Source organism: Cucurbita moschata, unplaced genomic scaffold (assembly GCF_002738365.1).
Source record: "Cucurbita moschata cultivar Rifu unplaced genomic scaffold, Cmos_1.0 Cmo_Scf00058, whole genome shotgun sequence".
NCBI classification, from domain to species: domain Eukaryota; kingdom Viridiplantae; phylum Streptophyta; class Magnoliopsida; order Cucurbitales; family Cucurbitaceae; genus Cucurbita; species Cucurbita moschata.
This window is the reverse complement of record NW_019268574.1, coordinates 134,780-153,883: the sequence shown is the minus strand read 5'-3', so window position 1 is coordinate 153,883 and position 19,104 is coordinate 134,780. Positions and strand designations below refer to the sequence as shown.

The 19,104-nt window shown below is 35.7% G+C and overlaps 1 protein-coding gene across 1 annotated transcript; it reads left to right on the top strand.

The window, feature by feature from the left end:
* The first annotated feature begins 16 nt into the window (after positions 1 to 16).
* LOC111436662 (polycystic kidney disease protein 1-like 3) lies at positions 17 to 12,734 on the top strand. Its single transcript, XM_023074382.1, has 2 exons — positions 17 to 42; positions 11,174 to 12,734. Exons 1-2 carry the CDS (start codon positions 17 to 19, stop codon positions 12,732 to 12,734), a joined length of 1,587 nt encoding a protein of 528 aa, XP_022930150.1.
* The last annotated feature ends 6,370 nt before the right edge of the window (positions 12,735 to 19,104 follow it).

The window sequence follows — 19,104 nt, the reverse complement described above, 5'->3', positions numbered from 1 at the left end:
AGATTTAACAAGAAAGATGTATCTTGATAATTTGCCAGTAAGGTAATTATATTTTACATCTTCCTTCTCTTATCAATTATCTAGATTTTTTTATTTTTTTTTATTTTTGTTAGAATTTAAATACCAAAAACATTTTACTTGTTACATAAATCTGGTCAAAATCTAGAATTTTTTAAAAGAAAAAAAGAAACAAATAGAGAGAAAGAGGGAAGATTGTGTACAAAATTAAAAGAAGAATGAGAGAGAAAGATCAATGAAGTGCTACCCTTTTTAAATGGGTTGTATAAAAATAATATTATAATAAAGGTATATAAATATGTGTATGAAAATAATATTATAAAAAACATATATAAACATTCCAAAACTTTATTGTTGCGAAGACGCATTAGTTCGCATAAAATCTAATACATGGATCATTGTAAATTAGATAAATAATTATTCAGAAGTTCAATATAATATCATTGGCTCACCTAGGTTGCCTTGAATTTTAGTTTAAAGAATCAGGTAAGTGAATTAGTGACAAGAGCTTAAGCTGATTAGGTGAGTAAACTTGTGGCCCCAACATGAACCATAATATTTTTTATGTTATGCTTGTGTGGTTTATGCATTGAAATATGACGTTTTATTATGTATACAATGTCATGTCAATTACATCACGTTAGGAATAAAATGAAATGCTATGAAATAATAGAATTGAAAAATGATGTAATAGACTATGTGATGTTTACTAGGTATACACAGTGCATGTATGGAATATGTCATGGATGAAATGAGAAAAGAAATAACGTCAATACTATATTTTAAATGTAAATCATGGGCATCTCATACATGTATGTGTGTCATGTGCATCGGGATACTTCCCTGTTATGTTCATGCATACATGTATGTGTGTCATGTGCATCAGGATACTTCCCCGTTATGTTATGTTAATCCGGGTGTGTGTCTTCCATATACATGTTTCGCATGATATCATGGGGGTCTTTCCTTTTCTATGGCATTTGGTGATGTGTAACACATTAAGCTTGAACATGTTAGGCCCAGGGGTACGTATATGAGCCCACCTTGCCCGAAACTGAACATAGTCCAAGCACATGTGACTGTTTAAAGATAGGTCTCAATCATGTTATGTGTGTGATTGCATTGCTAAATCCAACCGTCGGATGATTAACTGAGTATTTCGTAAAATACTCAAGTCACGTGTCACCCTTCTACTTTCTACGTAAAAGTAAAGCTCCACGCTCGGATGACGATGAATGCTAGAAATATCATGGTAGTCAGAATAGGGCATGATAGAGCAATAGAACTCATTCAATTTTATTTAGTAGTTGGTAAAGGTTTTAAATGCAATTTTTTTTTTTATATTAAAAAATATGTTAGGTTTAATTTATTGTTTTAAATTAAATATATAAGTCAACGAATTTATTTTTAAATTATTTATTATGAACTTTAGCCTATGAGATTAAAGCATGTTTGTGTAACGCCACTAATTTTGGCTAAGAAAATAGGGCGTTTCATATACTATTCTTCAAACAACATCTTCAATGCAAGTCACACGAGGCACACGTTTAGCAACGTTCACCTTCATTGTGACACATGCATATGTCGCAGGTTAGCTCAGTTACGCAATAGCGCTCAGGGTGGTGGAGAGTTTACACCATTCCTCCCTCTAAGTACATTTTGAACCATTTCAAATCTGGCAAGTGTGAACATGTTTTAGGCAAACAATCATACGCTGTCATAAAGCATCGTATAGTCTTCCATTGACACAAAATTTTGTGAGCTTCCATATTTCATATAGACGGACTTAATTCCAAAACTACATACCCAAATTCTCTCTAACTCAAGCTTTAGAGGTTAATGCTGAAGGCCCCGCCTTAACCTTGAAAAAGCCTATTTTTTATAATTATGTCAAAATCATTGCATTTGTCTTGCCTATTCTTTAGCTTGGTTTTCTTTGGTGCATTGGATGATGCAACGTCCTCCTCGATCCCTTCATGGATTGTCTATTTTGGTCGTTGCCTGGCCGGATTGGTAACACTTGAGGATTTGCCACTTTGCTTGTTGTTACGTAAGGGTCACACTGTTTGAAACCTTACCTCTCCAACTCCGTTCAATACACTTCTCCCCCTCGATTTCTTCAAGAAACCTAAAAACTTAGTCAAAAGGATGAGTTAGGGATTGATTTCTTACCTTCTTGTGGATTGTATGATAAGTTATTCTCCTCCAAAGTTCATCAAGAATTGTTTTCCTCATCGGAGCTCAACCCAGAAAAAGCTTATTGGCTAGCCATTTCTAAGGGTTTTCCGGGAATCGCTTCTTTATTATTCCCTCCTGCTAATTGAATTGGTTTGGGGGAATGTCTTCAAGTGTGTGACCTTAATTTAGAGAAATTTTCTTTGTTTAGCAAATCACCCCAAAACACCAAATTAAACTCTCTTTGGCAGCTTGATCTACGACGTTTTTTATTTCTTATCAAAATTACTCATCTCAATCCTCGTAAACAAAAGGAATGCTCAATTTGAAGAAAAATAGACCGTAGATAGGAATTCGATACTTACCCCCATTTTGAATCGAAAATTGACTTTCTTCGATTACACACGTTCTTGAGGTTAATTCTCTTCGTGGTCTACAACAAGAATGTTTCTTGAAGGTGAAAAAATTGAATGGGATTGGCCTTGCTCGATGAATGGGATTCGTATGGGGGAATGGGTTCTAGGCTCATTCAGCGTTTGGTTCCTTTGTAGAACTTGTGGGTAATCTTGTTTAGATGGCTTAGGAACAAGTTTGAAGGGAAATGGTGGAGAATTTCTCTCAAATTTGGATGAAAATGGAGAGTAGGAAACCAAAAAACTAAACGGCTATAACTCACGATTCCAATGATGCCAAAATACACCATCTTTTAGCTTCTGTCATCAAGCATTTTGATATAGGGCTTTACGGTCTTAACATGTGCTACACAACCAAAGATTTTTAGATTCTTGAAGTGAGGTGTCTTACCGATCCATGTTTTGTAATGGGTGTGAGTGTCCAACGCCTTCGTTGGTAAACAGTTTAGAAGATGAATTGCATGTCCTATTGCCTCGCCCCAAAAAATTATTGAGACTTGCATGCTCTCAAGTAAGCTTCTTGTAGTGTTCAATATGGTGCGACTTCTTTGCTCGACTACACCGTTTTATTTTGGATTGTATAGTAAAGTGAGTTTATGCTTGGTACCTTCCTCTTTGCAAAATTTTGAGAAGTTATGGTTTAAGAATTCTTCACCTTGGTTGATGTGAAAGGTTTTTAGCTTGTGACAGACCTATTTTCTTGAATGAATGTAATGCCTCTCCTTTTTCTCAGAGCAGGTACACTCACATCCAACAACTATAATCATCAACAAGAGAAAATACTTATTGCCAAAAATCGACGATGAAGTGGTCAGGCTAAATAAATCTGCATGGACCAGTTGTGTGGTTACTCAGCACGAATCCTAGTTTGAGCTAGTAATGATAGTCTTGCTTGTTTGGAGACTAGTAAACTTTCACATAGTTGGTTTGGGTGTATGATTTTAGGTAGCCCCGTAACAATCAAAGTAAGGGTAAAAGTAATACAAATAAGTTTAAGTAGCTCATGTAAGGTCTAAAGGATCTAAGGAAAGGATGGGAGGATTCCAAGGACAAAGAATCATTTAAATATCCTATAAAAAGTAATTTTAAGGATTCAAGTATTTATTCCTTTTTTTTTTTTTAAGGAACTTTATGAATTTTATTAAGAAGGAGAAATTCAAGGTGCTCAAGAAGGGAAAGGACCATAAAGGATGAAATTTGTTAGAATAAGCTTAGAATTTTTGGAGAAAGAATAATAAAATATTTTTAAAAAATGGGAAATTACAAAAATACACCTAAACTTTGAGATAATTACGCAAATACCACATATCACAAAATTAGATATGCAGCCATGAGGAGTGATAAGAAAATCCTTGAATCTGCGTTTTTAACGTATAGATCTAAATTAAATTTGAGTTTGTTCTAGAGGAGACACATCTCATCACATTAAGAAAAAAAGAATTTAAATTGGAGGTCAGTAGCTCGGAGATAGAAGAAATATTTTCAATGAGAAAGCTAGAAAACTCAATCTTAATGATACTTAAATATAATTATTTTTAGAAATTGAATAGTCAAACATTTTATACTTGGAATACTCTCAGCTCCACAAAATTTAAAACTCTGACTAAATTTGGTGGTCTTTTCTAGATATAGTTTTCCCACAAACTATATATAGGGCTTCACATTATCAGAAAAATTCAAGCACCTACACCTTAGTCATTGCTGCTCTTCATCATATGTGAAACAAGCTTGTAACCTTATTTAAGACACTCCACAGTACAAAGGTTTCAAGCTCATTCACACTTTTTTCTTAGTGATTGCTTGGCAGTGTTGTGCGAAAGTGGTTGCTGCCACTGCTTTTGGCGATGTACCGGTTGGAAACACCACTCAAACTTGAGGCTCTAACCTTGGAGGCTGCATCCGTTGAAAGCATTGCTCTAACTTTGGAGCCTGCACCACTAGTTAGAAACATTTCTCAAACCCCAACTTTGCACCCATTGCAAGTAGCATTGCACCACTAGTTAGAAGCCTTGCTCAAACCCGAACTTTAAACCAATTGGAAGTAGCATACATACTCTCGCTAATTGGAAGTAACACACTAGCTTGAGAGTAGCATTTCGAGGTTTCTTTGGCTATTAACCAACAAAAACCTAAGCCAAACAAAATGACTATTTTAAGGGCAAATTTATCATTTCTATATTTTTTTCTTAAATGGAATGATTTTCCTACCTTTTTCATATATTTAATTTTCTATTTGAAAATTTAATAACACGTTTTAATATGGTACGGTTCTACACTTTACGTGAGGCCATACCCAATAAATTTTTTATGCATTAATATAAAATGTCTCCCATACCTAATTAAATTTATTTTTTTTCTTAAATGGAATGATTTTCCTACCTTTTTCATATATTTAATTTTCTATTTGAAAATTTAATAACACGTTTTAATATGGTACGGTTCTACACTTTACGTGAGGCCATACCCAATAAATTTTTTATGCATTAATATAAAATGTCTCCCATACCTAATTAAATTTATTTGCAAAATTGCTTAAAATCCTTAAAATAATAAAATTTATTCTAATTCTATTTTTTCAATTTGGACGAGCGAATAATAATATGTTATTATGATTTCGAAAAAGCCACTATGATAAAATTCGTAGACACTACTATTTATTTAAAAGTCAATGGTATGACTGTAATTTAATTTTAAAGTCATTAATCTATTAAGTGTATAGCAATTGGAAGAGAGGATTTCATATTCTACCATTCTTTTTCTATTTAATTTCAAATTTCTGTTCTCTACAGTCCACTGTCGTTGATCTAGTTCATTCTCCAATTATAGTGGATACATTTAGCTGAAGTGTTCCTTTGTCGCTACCGAACCATGGCGGTAGTGGTCAAACAAACTAAGCATACTATTTAAGACATCCAATGAGGTTCAATTGAATGCCGCTATCGAACCATGGTGGCAGTGGTCAAATAAGCTAAGCACTGAACCATGACGGTAGTGGTCAAACAAACTAAGCATACTATTTAAGACATCCAATAGGGTTGAATTGAAAGAGATTCTCTAAGATGTTGGAATCACTCTTCATTTGAGATTCAAAGTTGAATGGTCAATCAAGAAATATAACGATTCAAAACTAATACATCAATTCATCTCTTTATACAAAACTTCTACCCCGAGCACACGCAATGGAGCCGTAGACAGTCAAGTAAAATCCAATCCAGGGCAAGAGGGAGTAAAGGTTGTTGTGGTAAAGGTCGTAATGCCGGAGGAATCATTACCGGGCATAGAGGGGGAGCCGGGGAGGTCATAAGCGTCTATACTGTAAAATCGATTTTTGACGGAATGGAAAAGACATATATGGTAGAATCGTAACCATAGAATACGACCCGAATTGAAATGCATACATTTTTCTCATACACTATGGGGATGGTGAGAAAATATATATTTTACATCCAGGAGGGGCTATAATTGGAGATACCATTGTTTCTGGTATAGAAGTTCCTATAAAAATAGGAAATGCCCTAGAAAATCTCTTCTTTTTAGGACTTAATCATAATTGGAGATACCATTGTTTCTGGTATAGAAGTTCCTATAAAAATAGGAAATGCCCTAGAAAATCTCTTCTTTTTAGGACTTAATCTTATTCCAAACGAGATCTCTCTTATTTTTTTCAACATTTTTCATACTGATTCGAGATTGGAAATGATTACGATTTTTATAATAGAATAGAGTACTATACTTTCCCAAAAGCACATAAACAAACGAAATTTGGAGTCACATATATAATGATTCAAAACCAGCATTGGTCAAACATGAATTAAAGGAGATTGTTTTCCTTTCCTCATTATTGTTTGTATTTGTATTGTTTGTAACTGTCCACTTGATTTGGTTCAATTGTTTTCCTTTCCTCATTATTGTTTGTATTTGTATTGTTTGTAACTGTCCACTTGATTTGGTTCATCATTAATGTCTCATCTTTGTAGATATGTATTTGTATTGTTTGTAACTGTCCACTTGATTTGGTTCATCATTAATGTCTCATCTTTGTAGATAAATTACATATGCAAATTTGCCTATTTTCCCATACAAAATCAAGAAATTTGTAATACTTCTCTTTGGGCTACCTACCCCAATTCTAGTAAATTTTTGGTTTCAAAATCATGACATGAAACCGGTTAAAAACTCCACCACCCTAACCCAATGCAAATCAAATGCACTAGTAAATCACATGGATCTATGAACGACTTACTGTATTTGATTTGTGGCCAAGCTAGAGTTTGAGAATTGTGGCCAAGCTAGAGTTTGAGAATTTAGTAACTTTCATTGTAAACATTGTCAAATAGACTTTTCTCTTGATATACCTTATCTAGTACAGCACAAGACTACTACTAAAGTAGTCTGGTCAAACATGAATTAAAGGAGAAACAAAGCATTGGTCAAACCTAGGATTTTGTGTCCAATTCAACAAACAGCCAAATAATTTATTTAAAAATTAAAAGGTATGACTGTAATTTCATTAAAAAACCATTCCTCTCTCTTTTATATATATTAGCCATAGGAAGAGTAGATTCGATATTCTAAAATTCTCGAAATTTTAACTCCACAAATATTCCCATATTTCATTTATAACGTTTCAATTTTGATCTCTGACAATTTTGTATAGTCGTGGTTAAGCTTTACCGTTTACGGTCGTCAACTCAGTTCGTTCTTTCTTTACCACTACCGACAACTGATACATTTGAAACTTCTTTAAGACGTAGTGTTCTCGCCATCGAGTCATGGCAACAGTGGTCAAACAAACTAAAATTTCTTTCATACTAATACATGAATTCATGTATAAGAGAAATGTCAAATTTTTTTAGTTTAACAATATGTTTGGCGATGGATTAAAACAACATTTTAATGCTAAAATGGATTATTAGCATACAAACTGAACGTTGATTTCAATATTTTCTATTTGTTTCTTATTTTTTATTGTCATTATCATAAATCAAAATAATATTGATAATGAATATTCTCAATTAACTATATAGTATATATGGAAACTTGTTAAATATTTGTAATAAACTTTGAACTCTAAAAAAGAAAAAAAAAATCCCATCTAATAATCTTATACCCAATGTTTTTGTTTAGAATAATGATCTAATTAGAATAAGAAATTAATTATTAATTATTTTAACATTTAAAAAGTATTCCATTAAAAAGTAATTTATATTTGAGATGGTCTGTGGAAGGTTTGTTATTACTATAAGTTATATCTTACATCTCTCTTTCTTTTTATTTTATTTTATTTTATTTTATTTATTTTTTTTTTTTATGCATTTTGTTGTAATTATTTAGATTTTTGTTAGAAAATAAATACTAAAAATATTTTACTTATTATAGAATCAGGTGACCCTAAATTCAACCTACTCAGAATTGCTACATGCTCATGTAATGTGCAAATATAACTCTTAAAAAAAAAACATCATTTATAACATGTGGGGTCAAGTTTGGAACTTAAGAGTTCTCCTTAGGAATTGCCCAATGTGATTTTGTACACGTAGAATCTTGTCAGCGACCAAGAGTACATGTGGGGAATCCCTTATTTCATGGATACCTCGTTAGTCATCCTAGGAGGTAAATCCGTATGTATCGTGAGGAATGTTTTTTCCCATATCTTGGTTTCACTGCCTAATGTTTTCCAATGGCCCCCAAACTTTACTACCTTATACAAACTCATGAAATAAGGATTCATGCAACATCTCATAATATTTGGAGGTCATTTAGGGATTGAACCGTAGGTAGTTTTCCTTGGGGGTACTATGGTCATTTTTCTTCGTTACTTGGTTTTCCTACTTAACCTTATTTAATGGCCACCAAATTTCATAATTAATCTCAACATGTTATAATATGCAGAGTATTAAAATTTCATAAGCAGCGGAGTTCATTTAGCGGGTTATTTTAACCATCTCCAGTAATTTGATTGCTCGAGGGTCTTAACTAACTGTTCTTTAGATTTTTCTTACATGTAATGTTAAATACATTAAACAAACACCATAAGTCTAAATTATCATCCACCCAAATTTTGTAACTACCTAAAAATAAATGAAGTTTTATTTTTCTTTGAGGTGACATGAATTGCAACATTTTGTTATAATTTGAACAATATTTTCTTCACATTTCCCTTGCAGTTTATTTTGTATGGTTGGTGTCTTGGTTATATCCCTTATACTTATGATTATTTACCCCTTTTCTATATACATTGAAGTGAGAGTAGTAGAATGTTAAGTGCCTAAACAAATTAGAAGGGATAACATTACAAAAAGGTCCCTACTAAGTATATAAGTTAAATTACTTAGGATCTTATACCTATTTTTATGGTTAAGAATTATTGTAAAATATTTCAAAGTAACCCGAGAATGTTTAGGCCCCAAACAAAGGCGGGTGAATAATGACAAAAATACTTTTTTTATGCGTTTAAGATATTTTATGCCTAAAATGGACTCCAAATGACTTAAGAATCTAAATTATGGATAATTATAATGATATGAAAGACTATGTAAGATTTCTTCGTAATTGGATCAAATTTAGATCCTAAAGCACGATTGGAGTGGAAAGAGACAAAAATACACGTAGGATATCGTGATGTTTTTATGTATTTAACAAACTTGAAATGATATGAAATTTTATATGAGACTCATTTATAAAATTGTAAACGATTATATATGACTTGAAATTTATTAAAACATGTTTGGGTATAAGAAAATACTATGATAGAAAATTATGAAAATAACCCTAATGAATCTTTTCTAAACATTGATGATATTTAAGAACTCGAAGTGACATGATATGTTGTAAGTTGCTTATTTAGTATACTATTAAAGATTCATGCATGTAATTACAAAATGTTTATAGTTATGACCTATGTGCTTGAAATGGAGCTTAAAAATATCACATTGTGACTTGTGCCTTAAGTTTTGGGAATAAACTTTAGAGTTAGAACGAAAGAACTTACGAACATAAGATGTCGCTCTAAGGTCAAGGACCTTGTAAGATATGTTGGTCCCCGAGAAAGTAAAACTCAAGTACTAAGCCACTAAGACTACTATGTTCTACTCTAACGATAACCTAAGTCACCCTATTCTTTCCACAATGATTTGCATTATGATCACATGTTTTCATCGCCTAGATCAGATGCCCTACACATGTGTCTTCTAGGACATCATGTCCATGTTTCTTGCATGTTTACCCTACCTATGTTTCTTGCTAAGATATTCTAACCATGTTTTATTTGGAGCATGTCCTCTCTCTCTAACAAGTTTAGGTTCTCTCTCTAACAAGTTTTTGTTCTCTCTAACAAGTTTAGGTTCTCTCTCCATTACAAGTTTAGGTTCATTATATTCTCCAACCATTTGACCTTTTTAGGTCTTCTACGGGAGTAATTTTGGACAGGATTAGGTACAAGGATTGACCAAGTATAATGACTCATGACCCATGACTTAAGACCAAGATCATCATGAGAAGAAACTATGATAAGCTCTTGGTCAAATCATAGAGATACTACCTTAGCACCCACCACGGACACGATTAAGAACCGATAAGTAGGCTACAAAGAGGGATGACAACCTTGTTTTTCACAATCAAACATGATCTCAAAACTACAAAGAATTACAATAACCTCACTATAACAAATGTGGCTTTCAAAACTACAAATACTCTGGCATCCTTATTCCTATGCTATAAATAGGCTGTATGAATGAGACAAGTAATCTAATCAGAGTATAATTCATGGAGAAGAAAATATCTTCGGTGTTATAAAATAATAATATTGAGTTCATAAAATAACATAAAATATCAATTTATTGCACATCAAAAGTACCATAAGCTAGCAATGGTATGTTTTTATTTAAAAATATAATTATTCTTAATGATCCTCAAATGAAGGGAGGGAGGGAGAAATTAGAAATTGAATAGTGAAACATTCTATATTTGGAATACTCCCAAACTCACCAAATTTAACACCCTTTCTAAATTTGGTGGTCTTTTCTAGATATAGTTTTCCCATCAAACTATATATAGGGCTTTACATTGTAAGAAAAATCCAAGCACCAACATCTTAGCAATTGCTACTCTTCATCATTTGTGAAACGAGCTTGTAACCTTACAATTTTAAGACACTCCACAATGGCCATCGGCAAAGGTTTCAAGCTCTTTCATACCCTTTTCCTAGTGATTTCTTGGCAGTATTGTGCAAAAGTGGGTGCCACTTTTAGTGATGTCACCGGTGTCGTAAATCTCGATCATCAATTTTCATTTCGTGCCTTTGCATCACATGACACACAAACAAAAGATGGAAGCATTGCTCTAACCCCGGAGGCTGCATTCGATGGAAGCATTGCTCTAACCCCGGAGGCTGCATCCCCGACCAATGCACCAGTTGGAGGCAGCATTGCTCTAACCCCGGAGGCTGCATTCGATGGAAGCATTGCTCTAACCCCGGAGGCTGCATTCGATGGAAGCATTGCTCTAACCCCGGAGGCTGCATTCGATGGAAGCATTGCTCTAACCCCGGAGGCTGCATCGGATGGAAGCATTGCTCTAACCCCGCCCGAGGGCTCGTCGGATGGAAGCAGCATTGCTCAAACCCCGCCCGAGGGCTCGTCGGATGGAAGCAGCATTGCTCAAACCCCGCCCGAGGGCTCGTCGGATGGAAGCAGCATTGCTCAAACCCCGCCCGAGGCCTCGTCGGATGGAAGCAGCATTGCTCAAACCCCGCCCGAGGGCTCGTCGGATGGAAGCAGCATTGCTCAAACCCCGCCCGAGGGCTCGTCGGATGGAAGCAGCATTGCTCAAACCCCGCCCGAGGCCTCGTCGGATGGAAGCAGCATTGCTCAAACCCCGCCCGAGGCCTCGTCGGATGGAAGCAGCATTTCTCAAACCCCGCCCGAGGCCTCGTCGGATGCAAGCAGCATTGCTCAAACCCCGCCCGAGGCCTCGTCGGATGCAAGCAGCGTTGCTCAAACCCCGCCCGAGGCCTCGTCGGATGCAAGCAGCGTTGCTCAAACCCCGCCCGAGGCCTCGTCGGATGGAAGCAGCGTTGCTCAAACCCCGCCCGAGGCCTCGTCGGATGGAAGCAGCGTTGCTCAAACCCCGCCGGAGGCCGCGTCGGATGGAAGCAGCGTTGCTCAAACCCCGTCGGATGGAAGCAGCGTTGCTCAAACCCCGTCGGATGGAAGCAGCGTTGCTCAAACCCCGTCGGATGGAAGCAGCGTTGCTCTAACCCCGTCGGATGGAAGCAGCGTTGCTCTAACCCCGTCGGATGGAAGCAGCGTTGCTCTAACCCCGTCGGATGGAAGCAGCGTTGCTCTAACCCCGTCGAATGGAAGCAGCGTTGCTCTAACCCCGTCGAATGGAAGCAGCGTTGCTCTAACCCCGGAGGGCGCATCGGATGGAAGCAGCGTTGCTCTAACCCCGGAGGGCGCATCGGATGGAAGCAGCGTTGCTCTAACCCCGGAGGGCGCATCGGATGGAAGCAGCGTTGCTCTAACCCCGGAGGGCGCATCGGATGGAAGCAGCGTTGCTCTAACCCCGGAGGGCGCATCGGATGGAAGCAGCGTTGCTCTAACCCCGGAGGGCGCATCGGATGGAAGCAGCGTTGCTCTAACCCCGGAGGCTGCATCCCCGACCAATGCACCAGTTGGAGGCAGCATTGCTCTAACCCCGGAGGCTGCATCCCCGACCAATGCACCAGTTGGAGGCAGCATTGCTCTAACCCCGGAGGCTGCATCCCCGACCAATGCACCAGTTGGAGGCAGCATTGCTCTAACCCCGGAGGCTGCATCCCCGACCAATGCACCAGTTGGAGGCAGCATTGCTCTAACCCCGGAGGCTGCATCCCCGACCAATGCACCAGTTGGAGGTAGCATTGCTCTAACCCCGGAGGCTGCATCCCCGACCACTGAAGGCAGCATTGCTCTAACCCCGGAGGCTGCATCCCCGACCACTGGAGGCAGCATTGCTCTAACCCCGGAGGCTGCATCCCCGACCACTGGAGGCAGCATTGCTCTAACCCCGGAGGCTGCATCCCCGGCCACTGGAGTAACCCCAGAGGCTGCATCCCCGGCCATTGCACCAAGTAGCACACAAGCTTGAGAGTAATTGTTAAGCATGGATGTTTCTTTGGCTATTAACAAAGAAAAACATAAGCCAAACAACGATTTTGTTGGCAAATTCATTATTTCTATATTGTTTTTCTGAATGGAATCATTTTTCTACATTTTTTTCTCTATTTATCTATTTTAATTAAAGATACTTTTAAAATTGAATGAAACACGTTTTTAATATGGTATGACTTACCATCTACTCCATAACCAATGAATTTATCAATAAATTAATACAAAATATCTCTAATACATAACTAAATTGATTCTAATTCTATTTTATCAATCTCGACAGGTAAATAATAATAGGTTATTATGATTTTGAGAAAGTCGCTATAGTGAAATCGGTAGACACGCTCCTCTTAGGAAGCTGTACTTAGAGCATCTCGATTTGAATTTGAGTAGTGGCATGCCATATTCTACTTATGTTTCAAAATTTTGACGCTGTATTATCATATATTCCTCATCCAAGACATCAGTCAAACACAAGATTTTGTAGATTCAAAGATGAATCGTTTGTCCAGAGATAATAATGATTCAAAACTAAGCATAGTTCAAACACAGGATTTTATGAAAAGTTAAAGTGTAAAACTTTAAAAGGTAAGACTGTAATTTTGTGTCGAATTGAAAAGTCATTAAAAAGTAAAACTGTAAAAGGTAAAACTGTAATTTTGTGTCGAATTGAAAAGTCATTGTAAGACTGTAATTTAATTGTGTATATTCCTCTCTCTTATTCTGTGTCGAATTGAAAAGTCATTGTAAGACGGACCATGTCTTTATTTGCTACTACCCCATAAACTTAAAATCCATAATCCCAATTCTGTCTTTATCTGCTACTGTCTTTAAGTTTATAATAAATAGAATATAAGGTTCCTCCTCCAAATGAAATTCAATGGGATCCAAAGAGACCATGTCTTCATCCATAGGGTTCCAAGTACCTGGATCAATCAAAAGTTCGATTCTATCTGAACTACTCATTTTTAAATTCGCCAATTTTATACGCCTGCGACTTTGCTCTTCAATCCACAATGATCGACCTAGTTCATACTCCTTTATAGCCATCGACAATTGATACATTTATAACTGCTTTAAGTTGAAGTGTTCCTCCGCCATCGAGCCATGACGGCGATGGTCAAACAAACTAAGATTTCAGCCATCGTATTTAAGACATCCAAGGGTTGAACAGAAAGACATCCTCTAAGATGTTGGAATGACTATTAATTTGTGATTCAAAGATGAATTGTTTGTCGAGAGATAATAATGATTCAAAACTGAGCATAGTTCAAACATAGGATTTTTTATCGAAATATGGGATGATAGTAATTTCGTAAGATTTCAATTTTGTTCTCCGACAATTTTGTACAACTGCGATTAAGCTCTGCCGTCTACCGCCTTCGACCCAGTTTGCTCCTAATTTACGGCCACCGACAATTGATACATTTGTAACTTCTTTAAGCCATAGTGTTCCCCACCGCCATTGAGTCATGACAATGGTGGTCAAACAAACTAAAATTTCAGTAGGCCTATTTAAGAATTTAAAGATAATGCATGAATTTATGTATAAGAGAGATATCAAATTTTTTTAGTTTAACAATATGTTTGGCGATAGATTAAAACAACATTTTAATCGACTTTTTGCGGACAATACATGCTTTATACTCGATGAGCCATGTTGATTTCAATATATTCTATTTGTTTCTTATTTTTTATTGTCATTATCATAAATCAACATAATATTGATAATGATTATTCTTTGTAAAATATTTGTAATAAACTTTTTTTTTTTTTTGACTAGAATCATAATTAATTATTTTAACATCTAAAAGTATGTAATTAAAAAATAATTTATATTTCAGATTTAACGAGAAAGATGTCGCTTGATAATTTGCTGATACAGTCTTCCTTCTCTTTTATCTTTAATTTGTTGTAATTATTTAGATTTTTTTTATTTTTTATTTTTTAAAAATTAAATACCAAAAAAATTTTACTTGTTAATCTAGAATTTTTAAAAGAATTAAATAGAGAGAAAGAGGGAAGATTGTGTACAGAATTAAAAGAAGAATGAGTGAAAGAAAATTGGGTAAAGTGTTACGTTAATAAATGGGTTGAATGAAAATAATATTATAACGAATGTATATAAATATTTGTATGAAAATAATATTATAAAAAATATATATAAACATTTCAAAATTTTACCGTGGCAAAGATGTTAATGTTTGCATGAAATCTAACACATAGATCATTGTAAATTAGATAAATAATTTTTTAGAAATTCAAACATATGATGTGATTGGCTCACCTAGGTTGACTTGAATTTTACTTTAACGAATTAGTTAAGTAAATCAGTGACAACCACTTAAACTAATTAGGTAAGTAACCTTGGGGCTCCAACATACACCATAATATTTTTTATATTATGCTTGTGTGCTTTATGCATTGCAATGTGACGTTTTATTATGTATACAATGTCATGTCAATTATATCATGTTAGGAAGAAAATGAAATGCTATGTAAGAATAGAATTGAAAAATGATGTAACAGACTATGTGATGTTTACTAGGTATACATAGTGCATGTATGGAATATGTCATGGATGAAATGAGAAAAAGAATGATGTTAATACTATGTTTTAAATGTAAATCATGGGCAACTCATGCATGTAAGTGTGTCATGTGCATCGGGATACTCCCCCATTATGTTATGTTAATACGGATGTGTGCCTAAGATATACATGTTTTCCATGATATCATTGGGGTCTTTCCTTTTCAGTGGCATTTGGCAACGTGTAACCCATTAAGTACATGTGACGGTTTAAAGATAGGTCTCAATCATGTTATGTGTGTGATTGCATTGCTAAACCCAACCGTCGGATGATTTACTGAGTATTTCGTAAAATACTCAAGCCACGTGCTTCTCTTATACTTTCCACGTAAAGGTAAAGCTCCACGCTCGGATGACGGTGAACGCTGAAAATATCATGGAATTCAAAATAGGGCATGATAGAGCAGTAGAACGCATTGAATTTTATTTAGTAGTTGGGAAGTGTTTTAAATGCAATTTTTTTATATTTAAAAAATATGTTAGGTTTAATTTATTGTTTTAAATTAATATATAAGTCCACGAATTTATTTTTAAATTATTTATTATGAACTTTAGACTCTAAGATTAAAGCATGTCTGTGTAACGCCACTAATTTTGGCTAAGAAAATAGGGCGTTTCATATAATATTCTTCAAACAACATCTTTAATGCAAGTCACACGAGGCACACGTCTAGCAACATTCACCTTTATTGTGACACATGCATATGCTGCAGGTTAGCTCAGTTAGGCAACCGGGCTTAGGGGTGGTGGAGAGTTTACACCATTCCTCCCTCTAAGTTTTGAACTATTTCAAATATGGGAGTGTGAACATGCTTTAGGCAAACAATCATACGCTGTCATAAAGCATCGTATGGTCTTCGATTGACACAAAATCTTGTGAGCTTTTATATTTCATATACATGGATTTAATTCTAAAACTACGTACCCAAATTCTCTCTCACTCAAGCTTTAGAGGTTAATGCTCAGGGCCTGCCTTAGTCTTGAAAAAGCCTATTTTATATAATTATGTCAAAAGCATTGCATTTGTGTTGCCTATTTCTTAGCTTGTCTTTCTTCGGTGCTCGTCCATCACTTCATGGATTGTCTATTTTGGTCGTTGCATGGTCCGATTGGTATCACTCGAGGATTTATCACTTTGCTTGTTGTTACGTAAGGGTCACACTGTTTGAAACCTTACCTCTCCAACTACGTTTAATACACTTCTCCCCCTCCATTTCTTCAAGAAACTTAAAAACTGAGTCAAAAGGAAAAGGTAGGGATTGATTTCTTACCTTCTTGTGGATTGTACGATAAGTTATTCTCCTCCAAAGTTCATCAAGAATTGTTTTCCTCATCGGAGCTCAACCTAGAAAAAGCTTATTGGCTAGCCATTTCTAAGGGTTTCTCGGGAATCGCTTCTTTATTATTCCCTCTAGCTAATTGAATTTGTTTGGGGGAAAGTCTTCAAGGGTGTGACTTTAATTTAGAGAAATTTTCTTTAATCAGCAAATCACCTGAAAAACCAAATTAAACTTGTTTTTTGGCAGCTTGATCTATAATGTTTTCAATTTCTTATCAAAATTATCCATCTCAATCCTCGTAAACAAAAGGAATGCTCAATTTAAAGAAAAATAGACCGTAGATAGGGATTCGATACTTACCCCCAATTTGAACCGAAAATTGACTTTCTTCGATTACACACGTTCTTGAGGTTAATTCTCTTTGTTGTCTGCAACAAGAATGTTTCTTGAAGGTTAAAAAATGGAATGTGATTGGCCTTGCTCGATGAATTTGTGTGTATGGTCGGATTAGATTTTCACTCTTTCTTTGAACTTCTTCAATGACCATTCGTACGGGGGAATGGGTTCTAGGCTCATTCGGCGCTCGGTTCCTTTGTAGAACTTGTGGGTAATCTTGATTAGATGGCTTAGGAACAAGTTTGAAGGGAAATGGTGGAGAATTTCTCTTAAATTTTGATAAAAATCGAGAGTAGAAAACCAAAAAACTAAATGGCTATAACTCACGATTCCAATGATGCCAAAATACACCATCTTTTAGCTTCCGTCATCAAGCATTTTGATATATGGCTTTGCAGTCTTAACATGTGCTGCACAACCAAAGATTTTTAGATTCTTGAAGTGAGGTGTCTTACCGATCCATGTTTTATAGGGGATGTAAGTGTCCAACGCCTTCATTGGTAAATAGTTTAGAAGATGAACTGCGTCCTATTGCCTCGCCCGAGAAAATTATCCAAACTTGCATGCTCTTCAGTAAGCTTCTTGTAGTGTTCAATATGGTGCGACTTCTTCGCTCGACAACACCATTTTATTGTGGATTGTATAGTAAAGTGAGTTGATGCTTGGTGCCTTCCTCTTCGCAAAATTTTGAGAAGTTATAGTTTAAGAATTCTTCACCTTGGTCGATGTGCAAGGCTTTTAGCTTGTGATAGACCTATTTTCAACGGGTCTTTTGAACTTCTTGAACGAACGTAATGCCTCTCCTTTTTCTCTGAGCACGTACACTCACATCCAACAACTATAATCATCAACAAGAGAAAATACTTATTGCCAAAAATCGACCATGAAGTGGTTGGGCTAAATAAATCTGCATGAACCAGTTGCAGTGGTTGCTCACGAAAACTAGTTTGGGCTAGCAATGATAGTCTTGCTTGTTTGGAGACTAGTAAACTTTCACATAGTCGGTTCGGGTGTATAATTTTACGTAGCCCCCGTAACAATCAAAGTAAAGGTAAAAGTAATCTTTTAAGTAGCTTATGTAAGGGCTAAAGTATCTATCAAGGATTCCAAGAAACAACAAAGTTCTTAAAAAAGTCATTTAAATATCTAAAAGGTAATTTTAAGGATTCAAGGTATTTAGAGAAGGATTGAAAAGGAAAAGGTAAGTATAAATGGAGAAAAGGTAGTTATTCCTTTTTTTTTTAAAGAACTTTATGAATTTTCTTTTCTTAAGGAGGAGAAATTCAAGGTGCTCACAAAGGATGAAATTTTGTTAGAATAAGCTTAGAATTTTTGGACAAAGAATAATAAAATATTTTTAAAAAATGGGAAATTACAAAAATATACCTAAACTTTGAGATAATTACGCAAATGCCACATATCACAAAATTAGATATGCAGCCGTGAGGAGTGATAAGAAAATCCTTGAATCTGGGTATTTAACTTATAGATCTAAACTAAATTTGAGTTTGTTCTAGAGGAGACACATCTCATCACATTAACAAAAAAGAATTCAAATTGGAGGTCGGTAGCTCGGAGATAGAAGAGATATTTTCAATGAGAAATCTAGAAAACTCAATCTCCAAATCATGACGATTCTAGAGGTTTCAGTGTCAGTTTAAGCTCCCTCTATATAGTCTGAAATATGACCTTTCATTTGTAACAAGAATTGATTTAAGTTGAGCTCTCAAGTTCTACAATGGAACCGAGTGCCGAATGAGCCTATAACACATTCCCCAATATGGATGACCATTGAAGAAGTTCAAAGAAAGATTGAAAATCTAATTTGAGCATTCACACAAATTCGTCGAGCAAGGCTAATCCAATTCGATTTTTCCACCTTCAGGAAACATTCTTGGTAAAGACCAGGAAAAGAATTAACCTCAATCATCGATTCTCATTTTGTGCCTTTGGATAACATGACACACAAGTCGCAGTGGTTGCACCAATTGGAAGTAGCACAAAAGTCCTAGTGGCTGCACCATTTGGAAACACCCCTCAAACTTGAGGCTCTAACCTTGGAGGCTGCATCCGTTGAAAGCATTG

Bases quoted from the DNA above. Each gene is read 5' to 3' on its own strand.
- LOC111436662 (XM_023074382.1), top strand. From the start codon at position 17: ATGTATCTTGATAATTTGCCAGTAAG. The intron at 43-11,173 runs GTAATTATATTT...ATCGGATGGAAG, and splicing joins CTTGATAATTTGCCAGTAAG to CATTGCTCTAACCCCGCCCG.